Source organism: Pholis gunnellus, assembly GCF_910591455.1.
Source record: "Pholis gunnellus genome assembly, chromosome: 7".
Taxonomy (NCBI): Eukaryota; Metazoa; Chordata; class Actinopteri; order Perciformes; family Pholidae; genus Pholis; species Pholis gunnellus.
The window spans coordinates 17,256,625-17,283,588 of NC_136533.1; the positions used below are offsets into that span (position 1 = coordinate 17,256,625).

The 26,964-nt window shown below is 43.1% G+C and overlaps 1 protein-coding gene across 1 annotated transcript in view; it reads left to right on the forward strand.

The window, feature by feature from the left end:
• brsk2a (BR serine/threonine kinase 2a) overlaps positions 1-26,964 on the forward strand; it is a gene marked incomplete at both ends in the record, with an annotated part of 151,118 nt that overhangs the window by 77,959 nt on the left and 46,195 nt on the right. The window contains one exon of the mRNA XM_079163715.1: positions 12,380-12,474. Coding sequence (XP_079019841.1) covers positions 12,380-12,474 — 95 coding nt within the window. The remainder of the gene's footprint in view (positions 1-12,379; positions 12,475-26,964) is intronic.

The following is a 26,964-nucleotide window of genomic DNA, read 5'->3' on the forward strand; positions in this document are numbered from 1 at the left end:
TTCAGCAGTTGGATGTTACTCACCGGAACACACGTGTGCACTACTCATGCATACACGCACACATACACACACATAAACACAAGTCACTGATAATTACAGACAAGCTGAGGAGTGTTCAGGCAGGGTCAGTGTCCAGTTATCTTTGCCTTATTTAAACTATTTTTGTCTCGTGTCTTTTGGAATTGAATATTATCTAACAAACTATACACACACACACACACAAACTGCTGTTGTTATGGTAGGGAGACATGATGCAACAGCAGAGACATCTCTGCTTTTTCCACCCCCAGGAGAGATGGGGGTGTGGGTGGGGTGTGTGTGTGTGTGTGTGTGTGTGTGTGGGGGGGGGGGGGGGGGTGTTTGCAGAAAAGTAAGACATGTATCAGGCAACAGCAAAAACAAGGGGAGACTGAGTGGCAAAGAGAGTGACTGATTGACTGAAGAGAGTGCAAATGATATAGAGGGACTCGAGATTGATTGGGGGGGGGATAAAGTAAGAGAAAGACTGAGAGAGATCGAGCTTTCGGTTGCTAATAGAAATTCCCATGTTGCCTCATTGAGATGCAGCGGTGGCTTTGGTAATGAGCTAGCTGCAGCTGACGCATTGATTTAGCCAGAAGAGTCGCTCAAATTATCCCACTCCTCGAGAGAGATGTCAACAGCCCCACCAATGGCTGCCGGGGTAATTACCAACGCATCCTCCCACCATGACACCTCCCTCAACACGGCATGTATTCCGTTCTGCAACACGACAGGCTTTCTCCGCCTCCATCTGCAGCCCCTCGCTCTGGGATGTCCCATGGCCCAATATATTGTCGTGCTATGGACAAGCAAGGTTTGCTAGTGGAAGCATATAGTGAGTGCCTTCAATTGGAAGTCTTACTAAATACATGTTTGACTGGATGTAGTGGTAAAATAGCAATTAAAAAGAAGAAAAAAAAAGACCGGTCAGCATAAGAATAGTCATGAGCCCTTCAGATAATATGCAAATGAGTCTATATGACTGATTTATCAGAATATGCGTTTAACATTTCCGCACTTGTATATATTTGTAATTCTCAAAATGGGTAGAAATAAATTTGTAAATGTGTTGATTCACAAGAGAGTTTTTGTAAGATTGTGTGTGCTGTACCTTAGTTTTTACTCATGAAATGATGGCGCAGTGATTAAGTACCTCACGTTTCACCCACTTAAGTATATGCAGAACAATAATTAGAGCTTAGAGTTGGTGCTTAACTCCAAGTCTACTAACTACATTTTATCTACTGCCATGTTTCACGACTTTTCCCACCCTCTGAAATATGGAAGCAATCAAAGTGCTTTTAATCTAACTGATGTTTTCAATTGTGTTGGAATAATCCAACTCAAATCATATCAGTAGCTGTTTTTATCACCCAGGAGAATGAACAGAGAAGAAGCTACCTCTGCTTTACTATCTGCATGTGATAACGTCATTGTCATTGTGTCGATCTGGAGCTAACGTGGATGTTTGGTTCATGTAAATATATCGTAAACATCTTCTATGCTGTTCTGCAAGGCAGTTCTCCCACACACACATGTGTTGTCTTTGTTGTTTCTATGCCTTGAGGTGTTTCTGACGGGACCATACACTAATAGGGAAGCTTTGACACTTCGACCTTTCTCCTGCACGCCGTTTGTTCGACGCTGGTAGAGAATTAAGGCTGTACAAAGACATAGGAAGGAGAAAAAAAAAGAAAAACAAACACCTGCCAGTACCTTTTAACCTGTTGACTTTTGAAAATTGTCTGTACGTATCAATGTCGCACACCGGGAGGTGTGCCCCCTGCCTCGAACACACACACAGGCACACACCCTCTCCCCCTATAGATGATTGTTCTGTGCTAGATCCAAACACTGTTGGTACATATAGCAACAACCTTGTGCTTATTATTGACCATAATTGTGGGGTTTGTGCTCACCTTGGACAATCCCTCCTGCTGTTATTTGATATTCATTTTGCTTATTTATGAACAGGCTGAATGTCAAGAAGCTGTATCAAGCAAATTCTAGGTTAAGGTAGCATACGTCTAGTTTTGTGTGATGTGTTTTCCTTCAGCTGTGTAAAGTGAAGTTTGCACCATTGAGTGGCTGCTTCTTGCTGTCCGTGTTAAAACTCAAGCTGTCATCTCCCCTGCCTGCCCCAAAGCGGGAACGCAGCACCCTCATTGCCAATTAAACTCAGATCAACAAAGGAAGATGGAGTGAGACATCGAATTACATCCAATATCCTCTCCCATACTCAAGCCTGTCTTTGCCAGCCACAAATTAGCGTACAAATTAAGGCTCTGAAGATGGGAGAAGTCGGGTTGCCAGATAACAACCAAATAACATCCTGCCGGTGTCTTGATGTGCCGGTCCAACTTGGATTCAGCTTCCTGCCTTCTCTTGATGTGTGGACAGAGTTTAGTTAAGTTCTTCCCGGTTGAGCTTCGACCATCCATTTTAATCTCCATTCGGAAAGAGAGCTGGTTATCAAGACAGGTTGATGAGAACTCATCTCACTGAAGTCCGTTCCGGCTGATAATGTTGCACGGACGACCCAAACGCTGTTAGTTAATGAAATAACTCGAGCTGAATTGTAGATGAGAAGGGTTTGATTAATTGCTTTTTTGAATCAGACTTCCTCTCCCCTGTCTTTTGTAGCAAACACGATTGGCGTCTCTGCGTGGCCTGTATGCCAGAAATTGCACATTTTTCGTGCTGGTTAGTGTTAGCATTTATGTGTGTGAAAAATGCAGAAAGAGCGCACTGCCACTGCCAGCATGATTTTCTATGGTTACGGCACGGTTTTGCAATATTATCCAGTCAGATGTTTAATAATTTATACTTTTATATTGGGGTTTATCTAACATATGACAGGCAGACAGTGAGCAGCTCTTTGGGTGGTGTCTAGGGGCTCCTTTCACCGTGAAGCCTATCAGAAAGTCATCACCAAGGCACCGATCCTCAGCTCATCATTTCGCCTCTTTATTTGACTCCCGTCTCCCCCAGAGGACTGTGTGAGCGCATGCTTGGCATGCACACACATATGTTTTTAGACGTGACACACGTATGCGCACCGGTAGCAGCGTTTTCTGTGGACAACATGTCTGTTTGTGTGTACAAGTGTGTATAGATGGGTGCATGTGCATGTACGTGTGCACGTGTTTGTCCCGTCTGCTGCGGTTGCCACATTGGGCCTGGTGTGGCTAATTAAAAGAAGCCGGCTTGCATTATTCATGAGGCTGTAATTATACATTCCTTTTGCTGATCCCCAGTCAGAGGCATTAAAAATAGATCTTAGTCTCCGTGCCCCGCCCACCTAGGCCCGACTTTCTCTCTGTGTTTTGACTATGTCTCTCCCAGCGTCACTCTATTTATCTATCATTATCAGTATTTCTCCATCTCCCTGTCACTGGCCTCATTGTTGCAACTTTTTTGTGTTTGTTCTTTGCATCTCTCCTCTCATCCCTCCCATATCTGCCCGGCGAGTCTTCATTCATGTTTGCTCTGATGCTCCCGTTTGGGATTCCGGCAGAACATTACTCTGACAGTGTCACTCTCGCTCGGCTCTGTGGTCTGAACTCCGGTCACACGAGGCCAGAATTCAGAGTGGAATATTTTGAATCTCCGACGACGTCTCGCCAGTAAGATTCAGAAGAGAAGAGATATCGCTGCCTCTGATCAACTTAATGGGGGAGACCGTCTCCTTACAAGAAGCAAAATCCCTGCCCAAAAAGTTCGCCCTGACTTTTTTTCAAAATAGAATTTGCATGTTTAATCCATAGAAATCTGCAGTAGCTGAATTCAAACATACACAAATGGGAGATGGCTTCAATAGAGATAAACTAGAGTGTAGCTATTTGGCAAACATGAGCATATTTGGTGCGTGCCATATGTTTCCATCAAGTCAACAACGTCCAGGAGCTTTTTTGCACAGCTTAAAACATATGGCAGCATGAACTTTCTGAGCTATTTTCTGCTGTGCCATCACGCGTTCGGTACCTCTGGCAATGAGACTGGTTTGCCTTGCTGGCATAGAGAGTGTGTGAAGCTTGCATCTTCCACTGTGCAGGTGATGAGCTTCTGAGGACGCATTTGTGCATATATTTACATGCGGATGAGGCGGATAATGCAAGTGGGTGGGGATTTTGTTAGATCTGCCAATCAGAGAGCTTGTTAGACAACAAAGTGGATCGTGAGTAGTTGCTGCTTTTTGGCGATGCTCTCAATCGTTCTTGTACTTCTGTCAGAATGTGTAAAATGAGATTATTGCCTTGAAGCCACCCGCAACTTCATCGCCTTACACCACATTTCACCGTTTGTGTTTGTTGGGGTTACGTTATGGTAATGCAGTCGTGCATGTGGAATCAGCTTCCCACATCCATGTGCCCCCTCTCCTTATAACCCAAACAGCTAAAAACCAACATGCGCATCAAAATACAGTGCATACACGTATAAGCACACACGGAGTGAATGCTAGCTGCTGTAGAGAATACTTGGATGCACAGTGTGGCTTTGTCAATGTGTGTGTACGTTATGTGTTTATTACTGTCATTTTATCACAATTTCATGTGTAGGAATGTTACACTTTTTATCAGCTACAGAGACAATCAAAGGTAAATGGTGACCAGACATAATTGTTTTGAATGTCGTTGTATTGGAAGTTATTATCGTTCTCGGTTGAAATGCTGGTATGTGTGGTTGCTCAGACGCGTGTTCCCGATCATGCATCAATGCTGAGGAAATTGTCTTTCAGCTGTTTTCATGCAGAGACTGAGCTTTCAGAAAGAGGGAAATTGATCATATCTGAACCAGAGCTAATGCCGTGAATTTATATTATTCAGGAATAACGATTGAGTGCGTTCTCCATTACTTAGCAGTCAAGTCACTTAGAATCATTGATAGCATGCAAGACTGTAATGAAGTGAAAGATGCCCTTCAGCTGCAGGTTCAAGTGCTTTTGAGCAAGGCACGGCATCTATTCCCTACCATCTCCATAGTGCCCTTGAAAGAAAAGATATCTACCATATCTCTTGTCAGTAACCTTTCATTATTGCTGTGTTTACCATGAGATCCCTGTTTTGTGCGCCGGCTATATAAACAATTTTTATGTATGCGTGCGTCAGTGTGCCTCCCTCCTCGCTCCAGCACTTCAGGGCTAAACTACTCTTCCTGCTTTTGAAGCTGTTCTGTTGGTCTGGGCCTCTGTTGTTACTGATGTTGTTGCCGTTGCCTTGGCTGGTAGGGTTTAGAGGGTTGCGGGGGAATTCAGGCTGGGTAGACTAACGTCACGGCTGACTGAAAATGCAAAAAGTGCGAAAGAGGAGTGGAGAAATGCAGGAGATAAAAAGAGATTTCGTGAATGAAGAGTGAGGAACGAAGCGGTGGGAGAGAGACAGACAGAGAGTGCATTCATCGGGTAGCGAGTGAGCATAGTTTGATCTTTGACATGCTGTCTCCCTCCTGCACGGTATGACTCAATAACTTTCTGCTGGTATATTCCCTCTTTCTTCTTTTTTTTGTTTTCTGGATAGATAAGAGGATGAATTGAGGGAATAGGTGATAAATGAGTCATAAAACACTGATGGATAGAGGAGGAACGAGTGCAATGTTTGGCAGAAAGTGACTCCAGTCACTCCTGAAGTTCATGGAGTGACTGGATAACAAAACAAGTGGCAAGGATTCAATATGTTTCCCGTCTGCATAGTTTCAGTCCAGTGCTTAAAAGTAAATCGATAAACCAACATCTTAAATGTTTTATTAATTCATGTTCTTATTTATTTTGGTAATATATTTGTATCCAGGCATGAAAACAGTTGCTGGGTTCCTTCCTTTTTTTTGTCATTCTGCTTTGGTAAATATAGCTATTGTAGGAGGTACTCACTACATTTCTATTAATTGCACACAGATTATATAACGGCATTCATTAGGCACGAACATCTGTGTTTGGCACTTTGTCAACTCCAGTATATACGAACTGTAATGAATATAATGTCTTCTATTCTAGTCACAAACCACATACGTCTGCATTTAGTGAATAAATGTATGAGAGCGTTTCATTTAGTTCAACTATCTTAACATTCCTGCTTATTAAATCTGTCTGTGTGTGCCGCTGTGTTTGTGTGAAGAACAGCAAGAGCGACGAAGAAAGACAGTAGTCAGAGCTGTGGTGGTTGATGGTACAGTAGATCTTCAACTCCTGCCCTTTGCCCTGGTGGAAGGGATTCCCACGCCCTGCTACAGGGACTTTCCATATGGCCAGAAGGAGCTGGAGGAATAAGCCCCCAGTAACACATTGTGTTTCCTTTCAAACACTGATCCCAGTGCAGAGCTGTAGCCCCCACGTAGAGCATTCAGGGTTAGAGAGCAGGAGTGGAAAGCAGCTCACAGATCTGTGCCTGAGGGCAACGAGCTTCTCAGAGCCAGAGCCTCAGGGAGAGAAAGCTAAGCCAGCATAAGCTACTACCATCTGCTGGCATTGGCTTAGGGCTTCTGAAAGATCAAGTTTGAAAGTGAAAGAGGTGCGCGAGAGGAGACGTCTCTTTTTCATCCTTCTCTCTTCTCTCCTAGTAGACACTTCCAGATGGAAATTAAGCTATCCAGTAAAGGATCTTTAACCGCATGGATGCCAGTGCTGTGAGGAGGAGAAAGCTGAAAACTGTGTGTGTGTGTGTGGTTAGAAGGTGAACATCCTAAACAGCCTCTCCTAGGCTCAAGCATGGTGTTCCTGTCCTCTCTCCTTCGTTCCCTCTCGGAGAAATCTGGCTCACAGTCGGGGTCCTCTCCTGCCTGCTCCTGCCTGCCAGATGATAAATCGACCACTGATCGGCGTGCTTTTCAAACTGGAACAGGAAAGAGCCCTCACAAGTTAACACAGATGGAGACAAGTTTTCTCACACTCGGGGGGAGTAGGGTTTTTCCCTGGCTGCTCTGCCAAGCTAAACAGCTTCATGGGAAGGCAGAGGAAGGCAAACATAAACATGCCAGCGAGGGCCCACTGGGAACTCACCATTGCATGTCAAAGGATTTAAATATAGCTCACAGCTCTCACTTCATAGTATACCAAACCTCATTCAGAAAACTGCCCAGCTGCAAAATATTTTTGTACCCGGAAGGCTTCCAGATATGTCTTTCAACTTGACTATGACGCACGTTATTGACAACATAAAATAGTGACGAGTGCACTTTCTTGATTCGCTAAGCACCACTCTTTTTGTTGCTTAGCTTATGTGTGAGTTGGGGATAGAGTGTGGCTTCCACGAAGTCTCACTGACTACATGCCACCTCTAAATGTGTCAAGTTGGTAGAAAATATTTGTTTGATCCCAAGGCCCAAAAGCACCTGTCTTTATAATCTTTGGCATAAAGTTGCTTTATTCATATAGTTCGAATACATCAGTTCCCATAATTAATATACGCTGACGCCTAGTAAATATGTTCTCGCGGCAGATGTCAGCAAGTTCAGTTGTGATATCATAAAACAAAACCCCTTATGCAGAGACAGTGAAGTGAGACAAAAAGCTCCAAATCAGTGCTAGCACATGACTCAATGATGCAGAGCAGCCAGAATGTTCTTTTAGCTTCGGGAAAAGAGTTGATTTGCCACATTTTCACAAACGTAATTAACAGTTTTCATTAATGATGAGTTACTAAACAGTTATGGTTCCTAGTGTGTTTTTCTTTCCTTCTTTCCTCCTTGTGTTTCATTGTTTCTTCTTTTTCTTACTTTGAGTCTTTACTTCTGACTCTTAGTTCTTTAGCTTCTCCTAAATGGCCGGCTCTGCGGACGCAAATCAAAAGTTTTATTTGGAAGTTTTGCTATTTATCCCGGATTTATCAAAGCCAGCGGGGAAATGATTGAACCTCGACTCTGAAGGAATCCAGCAGCTCCCAGCACAGTGCAGCCCAACGCTACTCAGCTGTTGACACTCACTGAGCCATGGACCAAAGTTCTCATTCTTTGTCCTCCTCTAGCGGTCCCTCCACATTAGATCATTAATCACAGGCCAGCATGGAAAGTAAAGAGTGCAGAGTCGGGATGGAGGCCTTGGGTCAGTCGATGGTGGCCTCTCCAGCCCATAAGTCCCTGGCTGGTGTCATTATTCTGACACTGTTGTGAAGGCGAGAGCTTTTGATGCTATTGATTTGGGAGGATGGCGAAGGAGAGGAGAGATCGATGCACTTGCTGATTCAGTGGTGTTGCAAACTTGGCTGCACAGCCTGCTTTTGTCCATATGTGAGTTAATGAAAAGTATATAAGTGAACAGTGTGTGACAATGCCGGTCCGCCTGTGTCTCCCTGGTCCAGTTAATAGATTACATGTGACACTCATAACACAGTGCTGTCCTACAGATCAGCTTTACATTTACAAAGAGACTATCTGTACACACTTTGCATTTCTAGAAACATACTTTTGAAATAGTTGTTTTAGTTTTTAGGTTCTTTTTGAGTAGCATCCCAATGCAACTACAAGAGAACCAATTCAAATGTAATCCACTTTTGAAGCTATGTTCAAAGGCAGTCTACCTGCTCAGCACAACCAGATCCAGACAAAACCCCGGTGTCTTCCAGGGCACTGCCCCCCCCCCCCAGCCCTGCCACTCCAGGTTCAGCTCAGCGTGTTCACCCAGAGCTGAGAGAGTTTCCTCTGGGGTTTCGTCACAGACAGGTGAAAGGGGCAATCGCTGTCATTACAGGACATTAGAGAGAAGGGAAGGCAGGGTTGATTTTTGGTCATGGAGAGGAGGAGATTAATTAGATAATACAACGCACTCGAGACAAGTCGCAGGGAAATTGTTGTGACAGAATCGTTTGTCCTTAATTGCATGTATTTCCTGTTGGAAGATGTTGTTGGGGTTGGACATTAGCAGGGAATCATTGAGAAGTATAAATCGTGAGGAGATCATATGGGGGTTTATTTTAGAGATGCTGGTGGTTGTTTGAAAATCATTAAAATGCTGTGATGGTGTTGTGAAGATATCGTAAGTCTGTGTGCAGTGAGGCAGCGAGTGGGTTTCTGGGCAACTGCAGCTTAACGGCCAAGATCTCAACCTCCTATCTCTGTACAGTCCTGTGCTTCAAACAAAATCATATTTTGTTGAGCCAACCAAAAGCCAAACAGCCCAAAGATGTTTTTATTTATTTATTGACTTTGTCAATTCTTTTTATTTATTATTTTATTCTATTACTGGTTTTAATAAATATGACTTTGTCTCTACACACTTTTATGAAATGATGTGTGAGTACTGTGTGTTGGCAATCTACTGTGTGAATGCTTGAAACACCCACACACAATGACATTCTCTAGCATTGCATAGGTACTATTTGTGGAAATATAAATGCATGATTTTGATATGAAATACAACATTTTCTAAAAAAGGCATTTTTGTTCTGTGTTTTTTAATACACTGCTATATAGTTTAGAGAATGTTACATTATAGACCAACAGAACCGCAAAGTTAATTACAAATCTGTCTGCTACTTCAGCACCACGGACAGCGCCATGGATTTATCAATACACAGCGCAGTTAGGCTACTGATGGTTCAGAGCCACGGTCGGGATAATAAAACTTAACTTCCACAAACCTCAGTGACATAACGGATCAATGAGTCAGGCAGACTTGACCAACATATTCGACTAAACAATCCTTCTGTCCCTGCACTATTTGTGCTAGGCTACTAGGGCATCCCCCCCTCAACTCCCCTCAAATTGCCTACTGACTCCAGGGATGGAATTGTCAGTCTGTCCAACACTTCGGACCAGACGGAAATATCTCAACAACCATTGGATGGATTGCCATGAAATGTGGTGCTGATATCCATGGCTTTCAAATGATGAATCCTTCTGTCTTTGGTGATTCACCTTTAGCACCATCATCAGGTTGACATTTTGGGCCTTAATTAAGTGCAGCGTCTCAAAAACGAATGCTGGGATTGCAATGAAGTGTTGGTAGAGAACATCTGGTCAAAATGTACAATTGGCCAATACTTTGGATTATAACTAAACACTTTGTAATGGTGCTTGCTAAATGACAGAAGCTTAACATTGCCATTGTAGGCATGTTAGGATGCTGACATTAGCATTTAGCACAAACAAAGCAGACGTGTGCGTAAAAGCACAGACTCACACAGCTGCCATAACTGTAGTCTATTCTGAGTGATTTTATGAGTATATTTTACTCCGGTTTATTACTTAAGAGTTGCCCTGAGTAGCCTCTGTTGGCAGGTTTTTTTTTAATTTTGAGGACATGTTACAGTATATCAACGCTCCTCTGGTCTGATATTCCTCAGGTACGTCTGAAGTTGGTGAAGAATATTGTTGCACACAACATTTGGTTGCTTTCGTTTCACCAGCAGGGACTAGTAAACATTTTGTAATTTGAGCTTGTAAATGGAATGTGTTTTGCCCTGACAATTAGTTCTGTTGTTGTTTTGAGTCGTGTTTCTTATTCGAGGTATAAAAGAGGCGTACGTCTCATGTCCCTTTGTATTATGTACTGAACTTCCTTGTGCGAGTTCATTACAATCCGTACACAAAGTGGTTGTAAAATCATAATGTGCTGTCTTCCCGTGCATATTTCCCTCTTGCTAATGCACCCTCAGCTAACGAAAACACAGGCATTGGAGGAAGATGGATAGAGAGGGCAAGTAATCCAGTTAACTTTTCACGTATTTGCAGGCAGATATTTTCTCTTTTAATGCGTTTATCATGACTGATGAGCTTCACTACAGCATCTATTAACATATGATTACCATCACAGGGCTAATGGGTTTGTCGGTCGTTCCCCGTCCTGCTCAACTGCTTCATCCCCTTTTCTAAATCTTTCTACATCTTTTATCTTCCTCTTTTTAGTATTTGCTTCCTTCCTATCTCTCTGTCCTGCTCTCCATCATTCTCTCTCTCTCTCTCACGCCTCCTCTCCTACATGTGTCTCCACTCACGGCCCCCGCGGCCCCTCGTCTCCAAAGCCAGAACCTCACTCCCACGCGATGCTCTCCATTATTGCTTAATTATCTCTGGCCTGTCATTTCAATAATGTGCTATCGCTGATTCTGAATCTTTGCACTTTTTCCCTTCATCTTTCACATTCTCTTTTCTATTTACTTCTTCATGTCTCCTTCTCTATCCCCCTCTGCTGCTTCCCCCCCCCCCTCCCCCCCCCACCTCCTCTGTCATTTCTGCGGTGTCGGAAGACTTGTTTCTGCATTCCTATGTTAGCCCGCCTCCTCAAAGCCCATTGACTCTCCTCTTCTGCTGATTCATATAGAAATCAAACTGCGTAATAGACGGTGAGAGAGCGAGCTGGAAGTCTGGTTCACGTCAGCCAGTTTGATGTTACTTTTCTGCATCGACATGCTACTTTCAGTAACGTTCAGTAGTACGTATTAACTTAATCCCACCATCTTCATCTTTGCCAGCACGAGAGCAGCAAGATATCAAAGCCTTCCAATTATCCCATTACCATTAGAGAACTCAAATGCTGTCGTCAAAACTCTTCTTCCGTCGTCTCCAAATCCCCGCAGCATCACGGAGCCGTTGGGGAAATCAATAACAGAGAGCCGACATTTGTTTGTGTACGGGTGTGTGTTTGTTTCAGTTTGTCTGATGCAAACATCTTTCTAATGTGTGTGTGTGCAACTCTGTTGTCCCTGGCAGAAAATGGATTGGTGCTGTTGTCATGGCTCCCCTGTATCAAATACATAAAACATTTTGTTTCTTATTTGTAACGCCTAGGTTTTTGATTTGGACACTAATGCCATTGCTAAAAGTTTGTGTGTGTGACTTCCAAGAGAGCTGAGCGGTACGGCATATCAAACGCACTCAAATCTCACCGCATCCATCGATGTGTTGTGATGTCGAGGGAAACGCTTTTTCTTCTGTGAAGTTCAAATATGAAATCCTGATTTGCTTCGCTACTTTTTTGTTTGCGTTGTTGCTTCACTCTTGTCAGTTTTGAGCCCTGGTCAATGAGTCCCATTCCACAACTGACCTTTGTTTTTTTACTACCTTTTTTTATTGTCTGTTTGAGCTAACTCCACTGCTTCACAGCAGTTTAGTGCATTACAGGAATCAATAACACAAATGGCCCATTCCCTTACTGCCTTTATGACTTAAATAAACCCCAGAGGGCAGTTTCTGAAAGGAGTTGTGTACACTTCAAAAGACATTATCAGCATTCTGTGCATTTCCATTATATCAGTCCGGTCAATGCACATTAGTGGTAAGCCAAAAAAACAACAACTTCACACATTGCTTTAATTCAAGTGTATTTTAAATGTCCTTTCGTAACTAGGAACACATCATGCAGCGTGGACATCTAAGAAGTGTTTTGCCTATTTGACCTAATAAAGTGAGTGTTTCCTGTTTGTTTTTGCAGGGTTGGTCAAGCTGGGGATCCACTGTGTAACATGCCAGAAAGTCGCCATAAAGATCGTCAACCGTGAGAAACTCAGTGAGTCAGTACTAATGAAGGTAAGTTTACAGCGTTCAGTTCTTCCAGTGGCTTTCAGGTTTACAATTCAGGTGTTTTAAATAGTTAGTTTTTACTCTGCTAACCCTTTTGTCTTCACTTCTGAAGATTGGTTCCGGGTGTTTTTTCCCTTAAATGTTTCCATGTAATCGATATGTATGTGAATAAGGCATGTACTAGTGAAAAGAGTCATTTATTGTGTAGTTAGTTGACCTGTTAGTTTGTCTATAGGTGAGAAATGTGTTGTTTGTCTAATTTTCAACACATTGTCTGTGTTTGAGTCTGGCTGCAGATCTTTGATGAACACCATGCCTCTCTCTGTCCCCAAAATCCTAACGTGCAGCAGCCAGGCTGACTGAAGCAACACTAAGGGTTGGACTCTAACTGAATAGTGATGTCCCTTAAAGAGCCACTTCTTTGACACATACAATCTGGGCTGACTGCCTGCTAGCATTTTCAAAAACCAAAATGTTTGGACTGCTGGGTTTGAAACTTTTCCATAAATCAGTGGCTGATCTTGCAAAAATGTTTGAATATGAGTGATTTATATCATAGTCAGCCTCATGGAGAGTGGAATCACTAGCGTTTCATCCTTCTCAAATGTTGAACTGAAGCAGTCAGCTGTTTAGCTCCCCTGCCAGGAGTCGGTGCCTCTAAGAAAACGTGGAGTAACAAAACAATAAAGCAGGTTCCTGCAACTACAATTGCTTTAAACTCACTCCAAAATGCTTCAAAATCGTCTGGGTGAAACATTCATATTTATAACGTTGCTATTCCCACACAACCTTGTTTTGAAGGATTCACTGGGGATTTTTTTTCGTATTATCTACCAGGGCTCCTGCTGGGCAGCTCTATTCGTTGCCCACGCAAAATTGGCGCGCTACAAAATTGGCCCTCGCGTTGATGGAATAGTTGTAAAGAAAGCAAAGAGAGCTGGAAGATAGAGGACAACAAGATGCTACAACCTGAAAATTGTCTTTCACAGGACACGCGTAGAGAGGAGCGCCTACTCTAATTGTTTACTTATGAGCTCACACTTCAGGTTATCTGCAAATGGAAAACCCTTCCGCTTTGCATCGCTTCTGCGGCAGCATCATTAGACTTTTGATGAAAAGCTCTCTGTGCTCGAATATTGCTGTTTGATAAACAGTCGGGTATTAATCAGCTTCTAGCTGTGTCAGTGCCTCCGTGACTTTTGCTCACTCATTGCTGTCTTGCTCCCGAAGTCGCTCTCTTTTTATCTCTGTCTATTTGGCTCAACATGCAGTCTAATATTTTCATGAGGGAAAGACTGATCATTTCGGTTGCCTCAGCACTGACAGAAGTATTATTAGTTGTAGCAGTAGTTGCTGGAACCATTGTAACATGTGACAGCAGAGAGGATGGTAGCGGGATAATGTCCCAACCCAGGTGTTTCACGTCGTGCTGTCCAGCAGAGGAAAATGATAGTAACAGATGCCAAACACTGACAAGGCTTTTGCTGAAGCTGCATTTCAGAGCCAATTACTGAAGTCAGCCATTGTCACACTTTTCTCAACTGCTGGCCCCTGGTGTGTGTGTGTGTGTTATGGTGATTGTGTGTGTGTGTGTGTGTGTGTGTGTGTGTCCGCGCCAGTAGGGATTGAATCATGTGGAAGCCAGGAGCAACTGAGTTCCTCTGAATTCCTCTTTGAATGTTTTGTCTTAAGAATGGATGCAAAAAATCATAATCAGTCACCAACATTTCATATACATGTGTGTGATGAGCAATGCTTGTATGGACATGGTGTGTGTTTGTCATCCCCATATAACACGGACAAAAGTCAGTAGTTTGGAAGTCTAGTTGATATTCTACATTTTTTGTGTCATCATATCTGTGTGTTTGTGGATGGTGTGTGTATTGATTTGATCGTTGGCCTCTGTAAAAAGCAACTTGAGGCCTTAATTATAATTCCAAACCTCTGTTTCAATGTACTTTTTTCACCAACGTGTAATTAATTATGAGGCGCGACCCATTCGACCACACCGTTGGTGAGGTCACTTGTAAAGTTCCCTCTAGTTTCGGGACTCACTAAATATAACATTGGTCTCCTACAGTGGCCTGGACAGGTCTTTTCTGAAATCCAGCCACCTTCCCATATTCCCATTGTGTTGCACTCCACAGTCTTCTGTGTCTGTTCTCCAGCCTGCCTGTGTGGCTGTCAGACTGTCAGACGGACTGAACTCTACTGCAAGACTCACAGACTGTGAAATGTCACCTTTTAATATGCTAATGTATTGGGTCCCCGTGGTGCCATTAGGGGAGAATCTGACTCTCCTGGACAGGTGTGTGTGTGTGTGTGTGTGCATGCAACACGCTAACGACACACATATATGCACGCATGCAGGCCTTACACACAAAGGAGTAGAATGTGTGTGCATATGTCATACGGACACACACACATATATTCATATGTATGTGCATGAGCACATCCTCCGTGACACACGTCATCCCTCTATGTCTGTCCTTCCCCCGACTGGCCTTGGTAGTCAGGGGTCCGTGGAGACGAGGAGACGGGTTGAATTAATTGTCTCTGAATAGCTGGCATTGAGGTCTTTCCTCCACTCACTGTGTGTTGAACTTTGTATAACAAGTGTCGAAATCTTTAGTCCACAGCCCCACAGGCTGGACCAGAAAGACATTGAATTTTCTTGTGTAATGAATTTGTCTTTTTTTTTTTTGCAGTGAATGAGCCTTGAATACTTCAAAGAGCAAGTGCAGCCCAATGTGTTGTATCTCAGCAAGAAAACATAACAATGGAGTTGGTTGAATGGGAAGGGTCTGCCCGTCATGTTTCAAGTGATGAGAGAGAAACAGACAGAAAGGGAATACACAGTATGTGCACATACGACAGTATGTCACCAGTCATTGGCACTGAGGCCAAACAGAATGGAGCGTGGCGATCCGATACAAGGAGAAGCCCAGAACCAACACCGTATGTGTGAGCATGTGGGAGAGAGTTTCTCGAGGGAGTACTTAATGTTTCTGAAACTCAGCAAGCCCTCTCTCCCTCTTACTCGCCTTGAATCCATGTCTTTGTGCCGTGGGGCTGTGGGCTGAAGAGCAGGGGGGGGGGGGGCAAAAGAGAGCAAGACTCAGGGGAGAGAGATGGACACGCAGTGAGACACGATAACACAGACACTGTTGTAGGTATACCACGCCTCTGCTCATATTTCCCGTCAGGAGTGAGTGTGTTTTGTTCTTGAACCATTAATGTGACATTCACACAAATACAAACTGTATAATTACAAAGAACAGCGAGATCTGATTCACGATTTGTACAGTGGATATGATGAGTAAGACAAATTCTCTTTTTGCACACTTCCACCAAATGCTTGCACGCTCTTGAGAATAGAACTCAGAAGTAAACACAATTCATGTTCACACAAAAATATGACAACTCTATAATTGCTGGTGTCCTGAGAATGCTGGGAAATGAAACCTGAGCCACGCGCCAGATACATTTCAGAAACCCTGTTAAGCAAAGCTGGGTATGATTTAAGAAATGTCCATAGTAGGACCGATACAGGACCAGCATTTTGGTAGTACCAGTAAAACAATTGTTCTTCGTGGCACTTCACTTTGGGAAATACAAACGTGTTGCTACAAAACCATTTATTTTTTTCATTCAACAAAATTAAGCTTAAATGTCTAAATACAAGCAGCCCTACTCTACCAAATCTTTGCCTCAATAAAATGGAATTAAAACTGACACTTATTATTTAAATCAGGAACTATTATATCAGTGAAAGCAAGATTACCAATCAGATCTGAGAAAGTAATGCGTTAGAATACTCAGTCCTTCTCATAAAGCAGGCCAACATGTATCGCTAATTTCAATGCAACCTAAAGTGACTCACCTTCGTAGAACTCTTTGCGAAGTTCATTGAGTTACTTTCATGAAGTGCTTATATGATTTAGCTTTTCCTCTGCATTTGTGAGACTTCCATTGCATGGTTAAAGCAATACACTGTTTCTTCTTGACCTGAAGAGCATAGTGCAACTCTCCTGTGCAATGGAAAACCATGAGTCTGTCATTGCAATGCTGCCAAACACCTGCTGTAAAACCGACGGGCTTATTGATGACGATGAAAAAATGTTGTCGAATCTTGCCACTGCAGTCAACTATGGTCTGACATGCTTTCCCCTAGAGCAGGGGTATTACTGTACCATATTCCATATTATATTACCTATCATTATGCTGAGTGGGGCAACTTCACTAATCCACAGTTGAGTCTCGGGGTGAGTGAAATTGTTGCTAGCCACTAGCACTAACAACTAGCAGAGGGTGGAGGGTATCTTTAGCATGCAGCAGTTGGTAGTTGCTGTTGATGCCTGCTCTGTTTCTCCCTCTGAGCCAGTGAGCTGGTGGCGGCGGCTGCTGCTGTTGGGATAAGGACAACTAATTAGCCAGAGTTACTCTCTCTCCTCCTGAAGCAGCACAACTTCAAAGTCACTCTACTGTCCCCAAGCCCAGAGAGAGAAGAGGAAGAGAGGAAGATGGGGAGAGGCGGGATGGAGTGCAGGAGGAAGGGAGATAGAGGGGAGGGAAGAGTGTGTGTGTGTGTGTGTGTGTGTGTGTGTGTGTGTCCGTGTGTGTGAGGAGGGTTAGAAAAGATGGGGAACGTAAAGTTGGAGCACTTTGGATAGATGTCTTGTGAAGTAGATATCGCTGCATAGCTACACTGCTTTTGATGGGGTGTTTTAGCGCAGTGAGGTCACTTGTGGCTTGCTCACTGTCCTTGATGTCAGTCATAACATTTCAGATGAGAAAAGTGTGTGTGTGTGTGTGTGTGTGTGTGTGTGTGAGAGAGAGAGAGAGAGAGAGAGAGAGAGAGAAAGAGAGTTTGGAGATGGAAAAGCCAGCAGTATAATTGTCCCCTGAAGCAAATAATTGAAGTGCTATGGACACCGCATCTAAGAGCTGAGAACAACCAGCCAGCACCACAGCCAGGGTAGACAGCTGCATCACCTATAGGCTTGCTTGAAATATAAGGACAAGGATAAGGATCGAGACTTTTCTCTCATTAACAAACAAGATCAGTACTGTTTGAATGCGATTTTCCGTCCATAAATAAGGAAAACGTGCCTCTTCTATAGAATTGAAGCAATGGGACCAAATCATATGTGTATCTGTAGTCTAAATAACAAAACATGAAGGAAAGTAACATTCGCGGTGACTGAATGATGCTATGGTTTTAGATGCACAGCATCTGAGACACTAATTTAGGACTAAGAAGGCAGAGAAAAGCAATGTATAAAGGTTGAGTACACCAAGGGACTGTGGTGGGCGGGTTGAGGAGCAGAATGCCACGGCCGCAGATGAATCATACAAGGTCTAATCTTGTTATCCCGACACCTCGCTGACAGCACAGTAGCTTTCTTTCCCCGCCATCTCTACTCTTCCCCTCCTAATGATTATAGATTGGCCATTCTCTCCCATCTCTGTTGTGCCGCTTGTGGGGTTGGTGATAGAAATGCGTCCAACACGCACATGTTTACCTTTATGTTGTGTGAATACGTGTCGGTGTGTCTTTGTGTGCATGTGCCTGTGCCGCCGCAGAGACGACGCAGACACCCCCTTAAAATAAATGGGTTTCATATGTTGTGCCCCTGCGCGTTGATCCATCATGGTGCTGAGCCAGAAGCCAGGGCTTAGCACACAGTTTGATCTTAACAGGCTGACTGCACAGAAAGTCTGTAGAATTACCAGCTCGGTTTCTCTGTTTTACGTTTGCTTCTTCTTTTACTCATTTCTGCCTGTTGATGTATGTTGGCATTCAAATTGAATGCATTTGGATTTTCGAAATAGAAGAATTTAAGAAATACAGAATAATTCCTCCATTTGGGTTCAATCAAATGTAAAATGTGGAATATTACAGAACAAACATTACATTACAGAACAAAAACTGTGAGAAAGTTTTGTTTTATACAGTTCTGATCAAACTCTCTCCCTGAAAAACGTGCATTACCCATCTGTCACTCCTCTTATTGTCGCACAGTCTTTTTCTCTCAGTCCCTTTTTCCTTCATTCTGTAGGAACCTAAATAAATTTCCCTGAACCGGTAAGACCGTTCAAAGCCCTTTGTCTGTTATCAGTCGATATAAAGGTCACTCGCCATTCAACATCCTAATTTGGTTCCCAATCACCACTCCCAAGTCAATGTAAAAATCCACTTTTTTGAGTGTCGATGAGGCTCTGGTGAAACGGAAATGAGCAATAGATTTTACCTTCGGGGAACAAGCTGTTTGGGGATTGTGGAGAAGTTTCAGCTTGCAGCCCTACACTGTGTCACATTATGTTTCATGCTAAATACCATTGACTGAAGACACCAAACCTTGAGTTTTGCACAGTTCTGCCTTGTACTTTGGGACCCGACGCATCCTGGGGAGAGAAGTGTAAAACCGTTGCATAAACCGCTGCTCACTGTGGTGATAAACCTCATCAAACACACGCAGGGCTGTTTGACTGATTTTACCTCCCATATGTCTTATCGAGATAAAACAGAGATGGAGTGCAGACAAAATAATGAAATGGAGGATAGTGGAACACAAGATGTAGCGGGATCCCCCATTGAGCTCGACAGGAGACAGACGGATGTCTAAACCGATGGCATTTGTTTCTCTTCTTCAAAGGCAGAAGCCGCTGTGTTGTCAGATAGATCAGAAAGCTTTGTTAGCTTTTTTTATTTGGTGTTTCTTTGGCATTGCTTTTGTTGTTTTTTTGCTTTTCCTTAGCGTGCAAAGGGCACTTTTCATTCATTTACTTTACCCTTAAGTGATGCTTTAAGATGCTTTCATGGGGAGACCTGCAACGTTCCCCTCCCAAGTTTAGTTTCCTTTTTAATGTTTGTTTATTTCTTTGTTTTGCACTGGGATTTCTGTGGAGTCACTGAAGTGTATTTTTTTGTGATTTTCTTCTCTGCCACTGGGTATTGATGATCATCTTTTATCCATCTTGTTTGATAATGAGTAGAGCGTGATAATTGAATAGGTAAATCATTCTCCCTTGAGAGGAAAACACTACTCCATTTTGACTTGAAAATCTGTCTTTGCCATCTGTTTTTATGTCCTGTTGCACAGTAGCTTTAATGTGTCATTTAAAGACACAAACTTCAATTTCATTTTGTGCTTGTGAGTGATTTTATTCCCCTTTATATTGGCCTGTGTCCTGACTTAATGTGAGACATGAACCTGCAGCAATTTGCTCTTGTCTTCATTAACACGGATTAATGCATTGACACATACAAAGTAGCTTTGTTGGTACAGTTTTGTGAAATTGTAGAAAAGATCACATAAACATTTGGCGTGTGTTTGTGTTTGTTTGTTTGTTTGTGTGTGTGCGAGCTTGTAATGTGGCACTGTCCCAGAGCTTTGCAATAGTAGAACTGGTGGACAATGAAGTATGTCACAGTTTGCGACAGCTGTCATGTCACTGGCAACAGCAATGCTGTGATGTGTCTATTCATATACATCCCATCATACTAACTGCCACTGCGCGTGTGTGTGTGTGTGTGTGTGTGTGTGTGTGTGTGTGTGTGTGTGTGTGTGTGTGTGTGTGTGTGTGTGTGTGTGTGTGTGTGTGTGTGTGTGTGTGTGTGTGTGTGTGTGTGTGTGTGTGTGTGTGTGTGTGTGTGTGTCTGTGTGTAAGTCACGCATAGCATAAATGACACCGTGAATGACAGCTCTGTGACCATTATCCAGTTGCTCAGAGTCAACAAAGACACGCACGCACACACACACACACACACACACACACACACAACTCCCCTTATGGTTCTGTCTGTCCTCTCGATGCAGGGTTTGGTCTGTAATAGTCTCACATCAGACAGGCAGGGTTGTGGGGTGAATCGCAGCTTGCGGACAAACGCACTACAAAGAGCTCTGCCAACAATGCTACTTACCGGCCCACTAATACACACACCGACTATGAACACATAGTAGATAGTTTAATGCGTACGAGCGAGGCACATACCTGATGATAATGCCCAAAGAATATCATTTATCAACTGCATATATTTGATACGCTGATCTCAAAGTGGAATTGACACGTAAACAGGTACCAAAGGTTCCTCACAATATGTTTATATTGTAAAGGAGTACTTAAAGGATATAACCGTGACATTGCATAATTTTTGGGCTTTTCCCTTGTATATCACATTAATAATTTTACTTTGTATTGAAAACTTATTGTATAGAGTTAATAATGAATAAAGGTATAACATGAAGCATTTTCCTGAAAAACAATGTATAGACTGATACAAAAATATTGTCACTGTCACTGTCACTTCCCTTAGCATCTGCTGCCAAGGCACCGCTTAGCATTTATGATACAAAGCGGCGATATTTGACGACCAACGGGTTGCTACATCATCGTGTGTTTTTGTTTGCATCCGTGTTTCCCCTGCTTTTCGTCTCCCTCCTGCGCTGTGCTGCTATCGTTGTGTCAGTTTGACTGGCCCCCACGCACAAACAGGTGCACGGGGCAGACGAGGCACAGCGACGGGGTGAAGCGTGCGATTCATTCAATCAAAAATAGGTTCATGTTCTCACAGAAGTAGAGTTACATCCTTGTATAACTCCCCTGTATTTAACACATTCTTTTTAATATCTTGATTATTGCTTTTAACTAGCTTTCACATGGCTTGAACATTACGCACAGGCGACATTATTTGTGAACCAGGCATACATTTACAACGTGTAGCTGGGAAATTAGCTCAGACCGAATGAGTTAGGGACGGATCCTGATGTATATTTGGGCTTTTGCGGTCAATGCGTTGAACATCTAAAGCGAGACACTTTTAACTTCATCAGCTCCTTCATCTCCATCCCTGTGGGAGTTGTTTGCTAATGACTGTGTGGTGCTAACACTCTCTCTCTCTTCCTCTCTTTCCTTCTCTCTCCCTCTTCTCACTCACTCACACACAGTACATGCCCACAAAGCACAAACGCATGCGGGCAAATACATTCAGGCTCTGTATGCTTTTGCACATATGGTTTGCCATTATTAGGGTAAATTAGTATTCACACACAGTACCATCCGAGCACAAGAGTGTGCCTTTTATGTGTCAAAGACTCACGCTCAGTGTAACACCTAATTAACAAGTGCGGAAGCTAACAGAACTCCCTGATTAAATTATCAGAGCTATTTTGAACTTATTTACAAAGTTTCAAGCTAATTTGGGTTGTTTCAGTTGACCAGTCTTACCTCCTGACCTGTTGTCTTTCCAGTATTGACTCCTCTGCCCGCTTAACTATTGACCAGGCTCATGTGTCAATGAATAGGCCACGTATTCATATGTGGAGATAATTAGTTGAGTGGGAGGAATGCCTGGAAGCTAATTATTGCCGTCTGCCTGAATTATTGCAGCAAATAGTGTTCAGTACGTGTTCATTACTCACTTTCTTTTCTTTTAATTTGTTTTCACATAACTTTACATTCACCAAAACCAGTAAAGGAGTGCTCTGGTCTGATACAGTTAGACCGTCATATAGACTGCAGCATTTAACCACACAGATTTACATTGGCAGCAAAAAAGGAAACTGTTCTTTCTGCCAGATAAGGCAGCAGATGTTATTTAATACAATTTTCTTTCTGTGTCCCCCTGGCATATAGGAGACAATTCCATCTAAACTCACATGCAAATATAGACGACTGTTATTAGATGTACACTTTTATAACTGATATAGATGGCCTTCAGATCAAATCATTATATTCAGTTCTGCACTTTCTCTTGAGTCTGTGAAAACCAGTTCATTAATCCACATTTCAGATCTCCACACGATCCAAGGTCACCTTACCAAACCTCTCACATAAAATATCCCTCACTTAGGGAGTGAGTGACGGACGATTTGACATAAAGACACTTCAGTCGCCCAACACATAAACATGGCTACCAAAGGGATCCACTGCCTGTCCGTCACTGATACATCTCTTATTCTGTACATGGCTGTTGCACAAAGACATGCGCGGCCAATTAACACACAAAGACACACACCTTTTACCCTCTCCCAGCCTGTCCCACTCCGTCCCACCATGCTGTATGTTTGAAGAGGTTCATGATTATACCCTTTGACCCCAGGGTGTGGAACATCTCTGCCATTAGACTCTGTTATGACCAAGGTTATCCAGGGACATGTCCGTTAGTGTGAAATGATGTGGCCTACCACTGGTCTAAGTGGCAGCCTGATGGATCTGTCAGCAGAACAGGCACATGTCATTGCCATGATTAGAAAGATAGAATGAGAGAAAAAGAGAATACATGCAGGCGAGGAGATGAGATGGAAGAGGAGTGTCAGAATTGGTCTTGGGTGGGAAGGGGTAATGACGAAGATTTAAAAGGGTGGGAGATGGATAAAGGATAAGGACTAGCGAGCTAGCAGAGACTATGTCCTCATCGATTTACATGTCTCTGGCATTGATCAAACTCCCCCGTGTAGGGAATTTACCTCCTCTTCACAAAGGATGACTGATACAGTGATTATCAGAAAAACCTGCTGCAGTGTGTGTTTGCGTGTGCACACATGCGTTTTGTGTATATGTGAGGTCCACAGGGTGGAGAGGGAAAGCGATAAACACGGAAGGATAAAAGTAAGAGAGATATTTTGACGGGAATGGAATCGTACAAATATGATTTTATTTAGTATTTTGTTTTGCTCTCAGCGGGGCTGACTCAGCAGTGGGAGATAACTACCTAACACACACACGCTCCTTCACCAAAAACTGTTAAATCCATCGCCCTGAGCCTTCTGGCAATTTTGAAACCAATTTTGGATAAACATGTTCTTACACATGAAGGTAGTGGCCATGCCCTGCAAACCAAGTAGAGGAAGAGCCCCTGAAGACTGAAGACTTCTTGGGGACCCGGGGTGTGACGGGTAGACTGTGTGTGTGTGTGTGTGTGTGTGTGTGTGTGTGTGTGTGTGTGTGTGTGTGTGTGTGTGTGTGTGTGTGTGTGTGTGTGTGTGTGTGTGTGTGTGTGTGTGTGTGTGTGTGTAGGTGTGTGTGTAGGTGTGTGTGTAGGTGTGTGTGTTTTTTGCCCTTGAAACTGATGTCCTTCTCTCCCAGTCACAAAGACTGACATACAGCACTCTACAAACACTAAACTCTTTGGCATTTACATGCATGTGTAAGCACGTGCACAAAGATACACACACGCATGCATACACACCAGCTTGGCTACCCTCTGTTCCTGGCAGAAAACACAGATTCTGCCCTACTAGCTCGCTGACCGACATATGGATGGAGGTGGCTCGTGATCAGTGGCGTGTGTGTACAGTGTGTTTGCATCATGCGTTAATGTGTCCACATGTCACAAGTATGAATGGACGACGAGCTGACTGGTTTTGTCTGTGTGCCAGTAGCCAAGCTGTGCCGTCTCCTCCCCTTCTGCTCACTGACAGTTGGACCCTCGTCTCCTTCTCTCCAGCCTTTGCCCACTCCACCTCATTTCTCCTTCACCCATATGTTGTCTGATATGGTTTATCTACTACACCCTACTCCTTGCAATGTTGAGGTCTGTGTTTTTTTTCCTTTTTAACTCGAGGTCAAATCAAACCAATGAGTTACAATTAATGAAGGAAAGTAAAATGCAGAAAGGAAGCCCCAACAGGGTTTATTTACAATGTCTTGGATTAAGATTATAAATAAGGTAAATTAATCAAAATTTGTAGGACTTTGAAATTTGAGAAAGAGTTCTTTAAGTATAGACCACTATATATTATTGAAAAATGGCCTCTGCTAGTACGATGTTTAGGAAGATGATTATGTGAATGTCTGGTTGAGTAATAAATTGCACCAGGTTGTAAAATGAGCTGTAAAATGTCCTATTCTCAATTATTTCACTGGTTTGACATTCAAACAAAAATGATTTTAGAGGAAGAAGATTTTATGTAGGGTTGTTGTATATAAAGTTAAAGGAAGTAAAAAGGTCTTAAAGTGTCTTCTGTTTGAAATACAATTGTTTAATCATAAATAGGACGAGTCATAAAACCATCATTCAGAAATATACACTTTAAAATGCTGTGATTCACTGTATGTAAAGCTTTTGAAACCTCTAGCAATATGGTACTAATATATTTCTATTTTTCACCTGATATTTTGTCTGTTATGTCTTATTTCCTTGATTGTCACATGCGTTTAGCTCCTCACATGCCGCCTCATTGCTTTACCTGTTATCATTTCACTCTCCGTGGGCTGTTTGGTGTACGCCGCTGCTAAAAAGGTTATCCTTTCTCCATGTTGTGTTAATTAGCAGCAAAAGAGGCTGCAAGACTCAGGGGGGTGCGAGCTGGCACTGCCACCGTGCTCTCTTTCTGTCGTGTCTTTTATCCTTCTTTTTTTTTTAGTCTCCTCCATTGCATGGAATTACATGGCTTATGCTTCACCCCTCTCACATTCACTCATCTTTCCTCCGTCTCTCTTTTGTTTTTCTATCCGCCCAGCAGCTCTTGCATGCACGGTAGCTCCCATGTTAGCATAGCCACCCACGTTTCTTTATCTGACACACATGGCTGCCCTGTTGACTTTGATCCTCAGATCTCAGTATCAAGGGACCATTCACCCGCGCTCGCCTGGGGGAGGTGACAGAAATGTCTGTGTTTTCCTTCTGTGTGCGTGAGACAGAAAGGGAGCGAGATGCAATAAGTGGAGAGTGAGAGATGACAGAGCCTGTGATCCAATATTTTCCCCTCTGAGATTTTCTGATGGGTTTCTCTGTTCGGTTGCTCTGTGACATGTGTGACATGAATCTAATCTCTTTGCGTCTTTGTTATTGCCTGCCTGCCTGTGATCCTCTGTCCTCTATCACTGGACTCTCAGCCACAGCGATGAAACTATTGATGTCGTCAGTCATTTGTTTGCTCTTCCATTCAGCCATTCAGATCCAGGGCTGTAATTTAAAGAATCAATAGCGAGCTGATGGAACTATGCTAAACTGGCTCCAATCCTTTGAATTTGAGGCGACACATGTGAGCACCAGTGACTGCTTTGCCTCATTTGTCTGTGCAGTCCCTCTCTCATGCATAGTTTCCTTTTTCTATTATAAAATACCATCTGCACCTGCAAATTACACCATAATTACAAGTAATAAATCACATCAGGCGTACTTTCAAACACAACATCACAATTAAATTCCAGGGTGAAGAGAGTGCTATTCTCGCTTTTAATATGGAGGAAAAGAACGCAGTTTCTTGGAGCCTGGTAGTAAGACATTATGTTTTTGTGTGTGGTTATCCCCTTAAAAGGAATTACCACTGTTCCAACATATTGATTTATCTAGTGTGGCAGGATATGACACAGATAGGGGACCCTGTGTGTCAAAGCGTTGCCAATCAGCCCACCCCCTAATAGGCTCCTGTTCTGAGATCTCCTGCTAATGATGTCGACTCCACAACCACTGTACTTTACAAAACAAATTATCTCCCCGTCAAATAGCTAATTTGGGTTAGATTTCGTTCGCGTCTGGTTTTTGATGAGGTGTTTTGGGAAAAAATTTAGCAAATTGGCAATATATTGAACTACTGAACACAAGAAAGATGAGAGGAGCAGGTGTGTGTTCATCTGACCAACCGTCCATCTGTCCATGTGCTTGTGCGTCTTGGTGAAAGGTGTCCAAACGGCTGCTAATAAAGGCTTAATGAAGTGCCACGGAGATATGGGGGGAGCTGTCCACACTCACAGATGTGAAACTTAATGAGAGAGTGTGGAGCCATGTACAGAAGCCAGGAAAGCAGATGACCACCTGGCATTTATACTACCATGAGGTTATGGAGGTGTAGGATGTGAGAGTTTGTGGCTTTGATAAGGAGTGAGCAAACAGTTAGTCACTGCGTGTGTACAAAGGTATTGTAGTTGGTGTTTTTCCACCTGCAAATGTAAATGCAATTGTCAGATCATTTCTTTTGACAGATGATCATTTATTGAAACTGTAGAGCAAGGGTTGCTCCACAGATATACATTAGTGTGTTAATCAACAGCTAATCTTGCAATAAGCTGGCAGTTGTACAGTTAAGTCTTCACATTAAGCCTCATTTCTCTTATTTCAATTAAGTAAAAGGAGGCGCTTAGAGGAAGCTTAAGAAGCCAGCTGCTGGCTCTGTAGCATTTCGACAGCTCATCTCTCCCTGAGTCCTGGGTAGCATTAGTCTCTCTGCAGGGAGCCCCGCTGCCGGCTAGCTAGCTATCCACCATGAGCTCATTCTTAACAACACACCTTAGCCTCAGGTGAGAAAGATGCCCGGTGTACTGCCGCTGATGGCGCTCATTAGTCTCTGGATTAGCCCTGATTAGCCTAGCCGTTACTCCCACTGATACTCCATGCTAATGCTAATTACACATTTACCACTTTTCCCCTCTCTAGACAAGCGGTGAGCCTGACTGTGCCTTGTTTAAAGTCCCGAGTCTTTTTCTTGGCTGCGGCTTCAACACCACTTTGCACCGCAGTATATCTGTCTCTGCAGTGACTGAATGTAA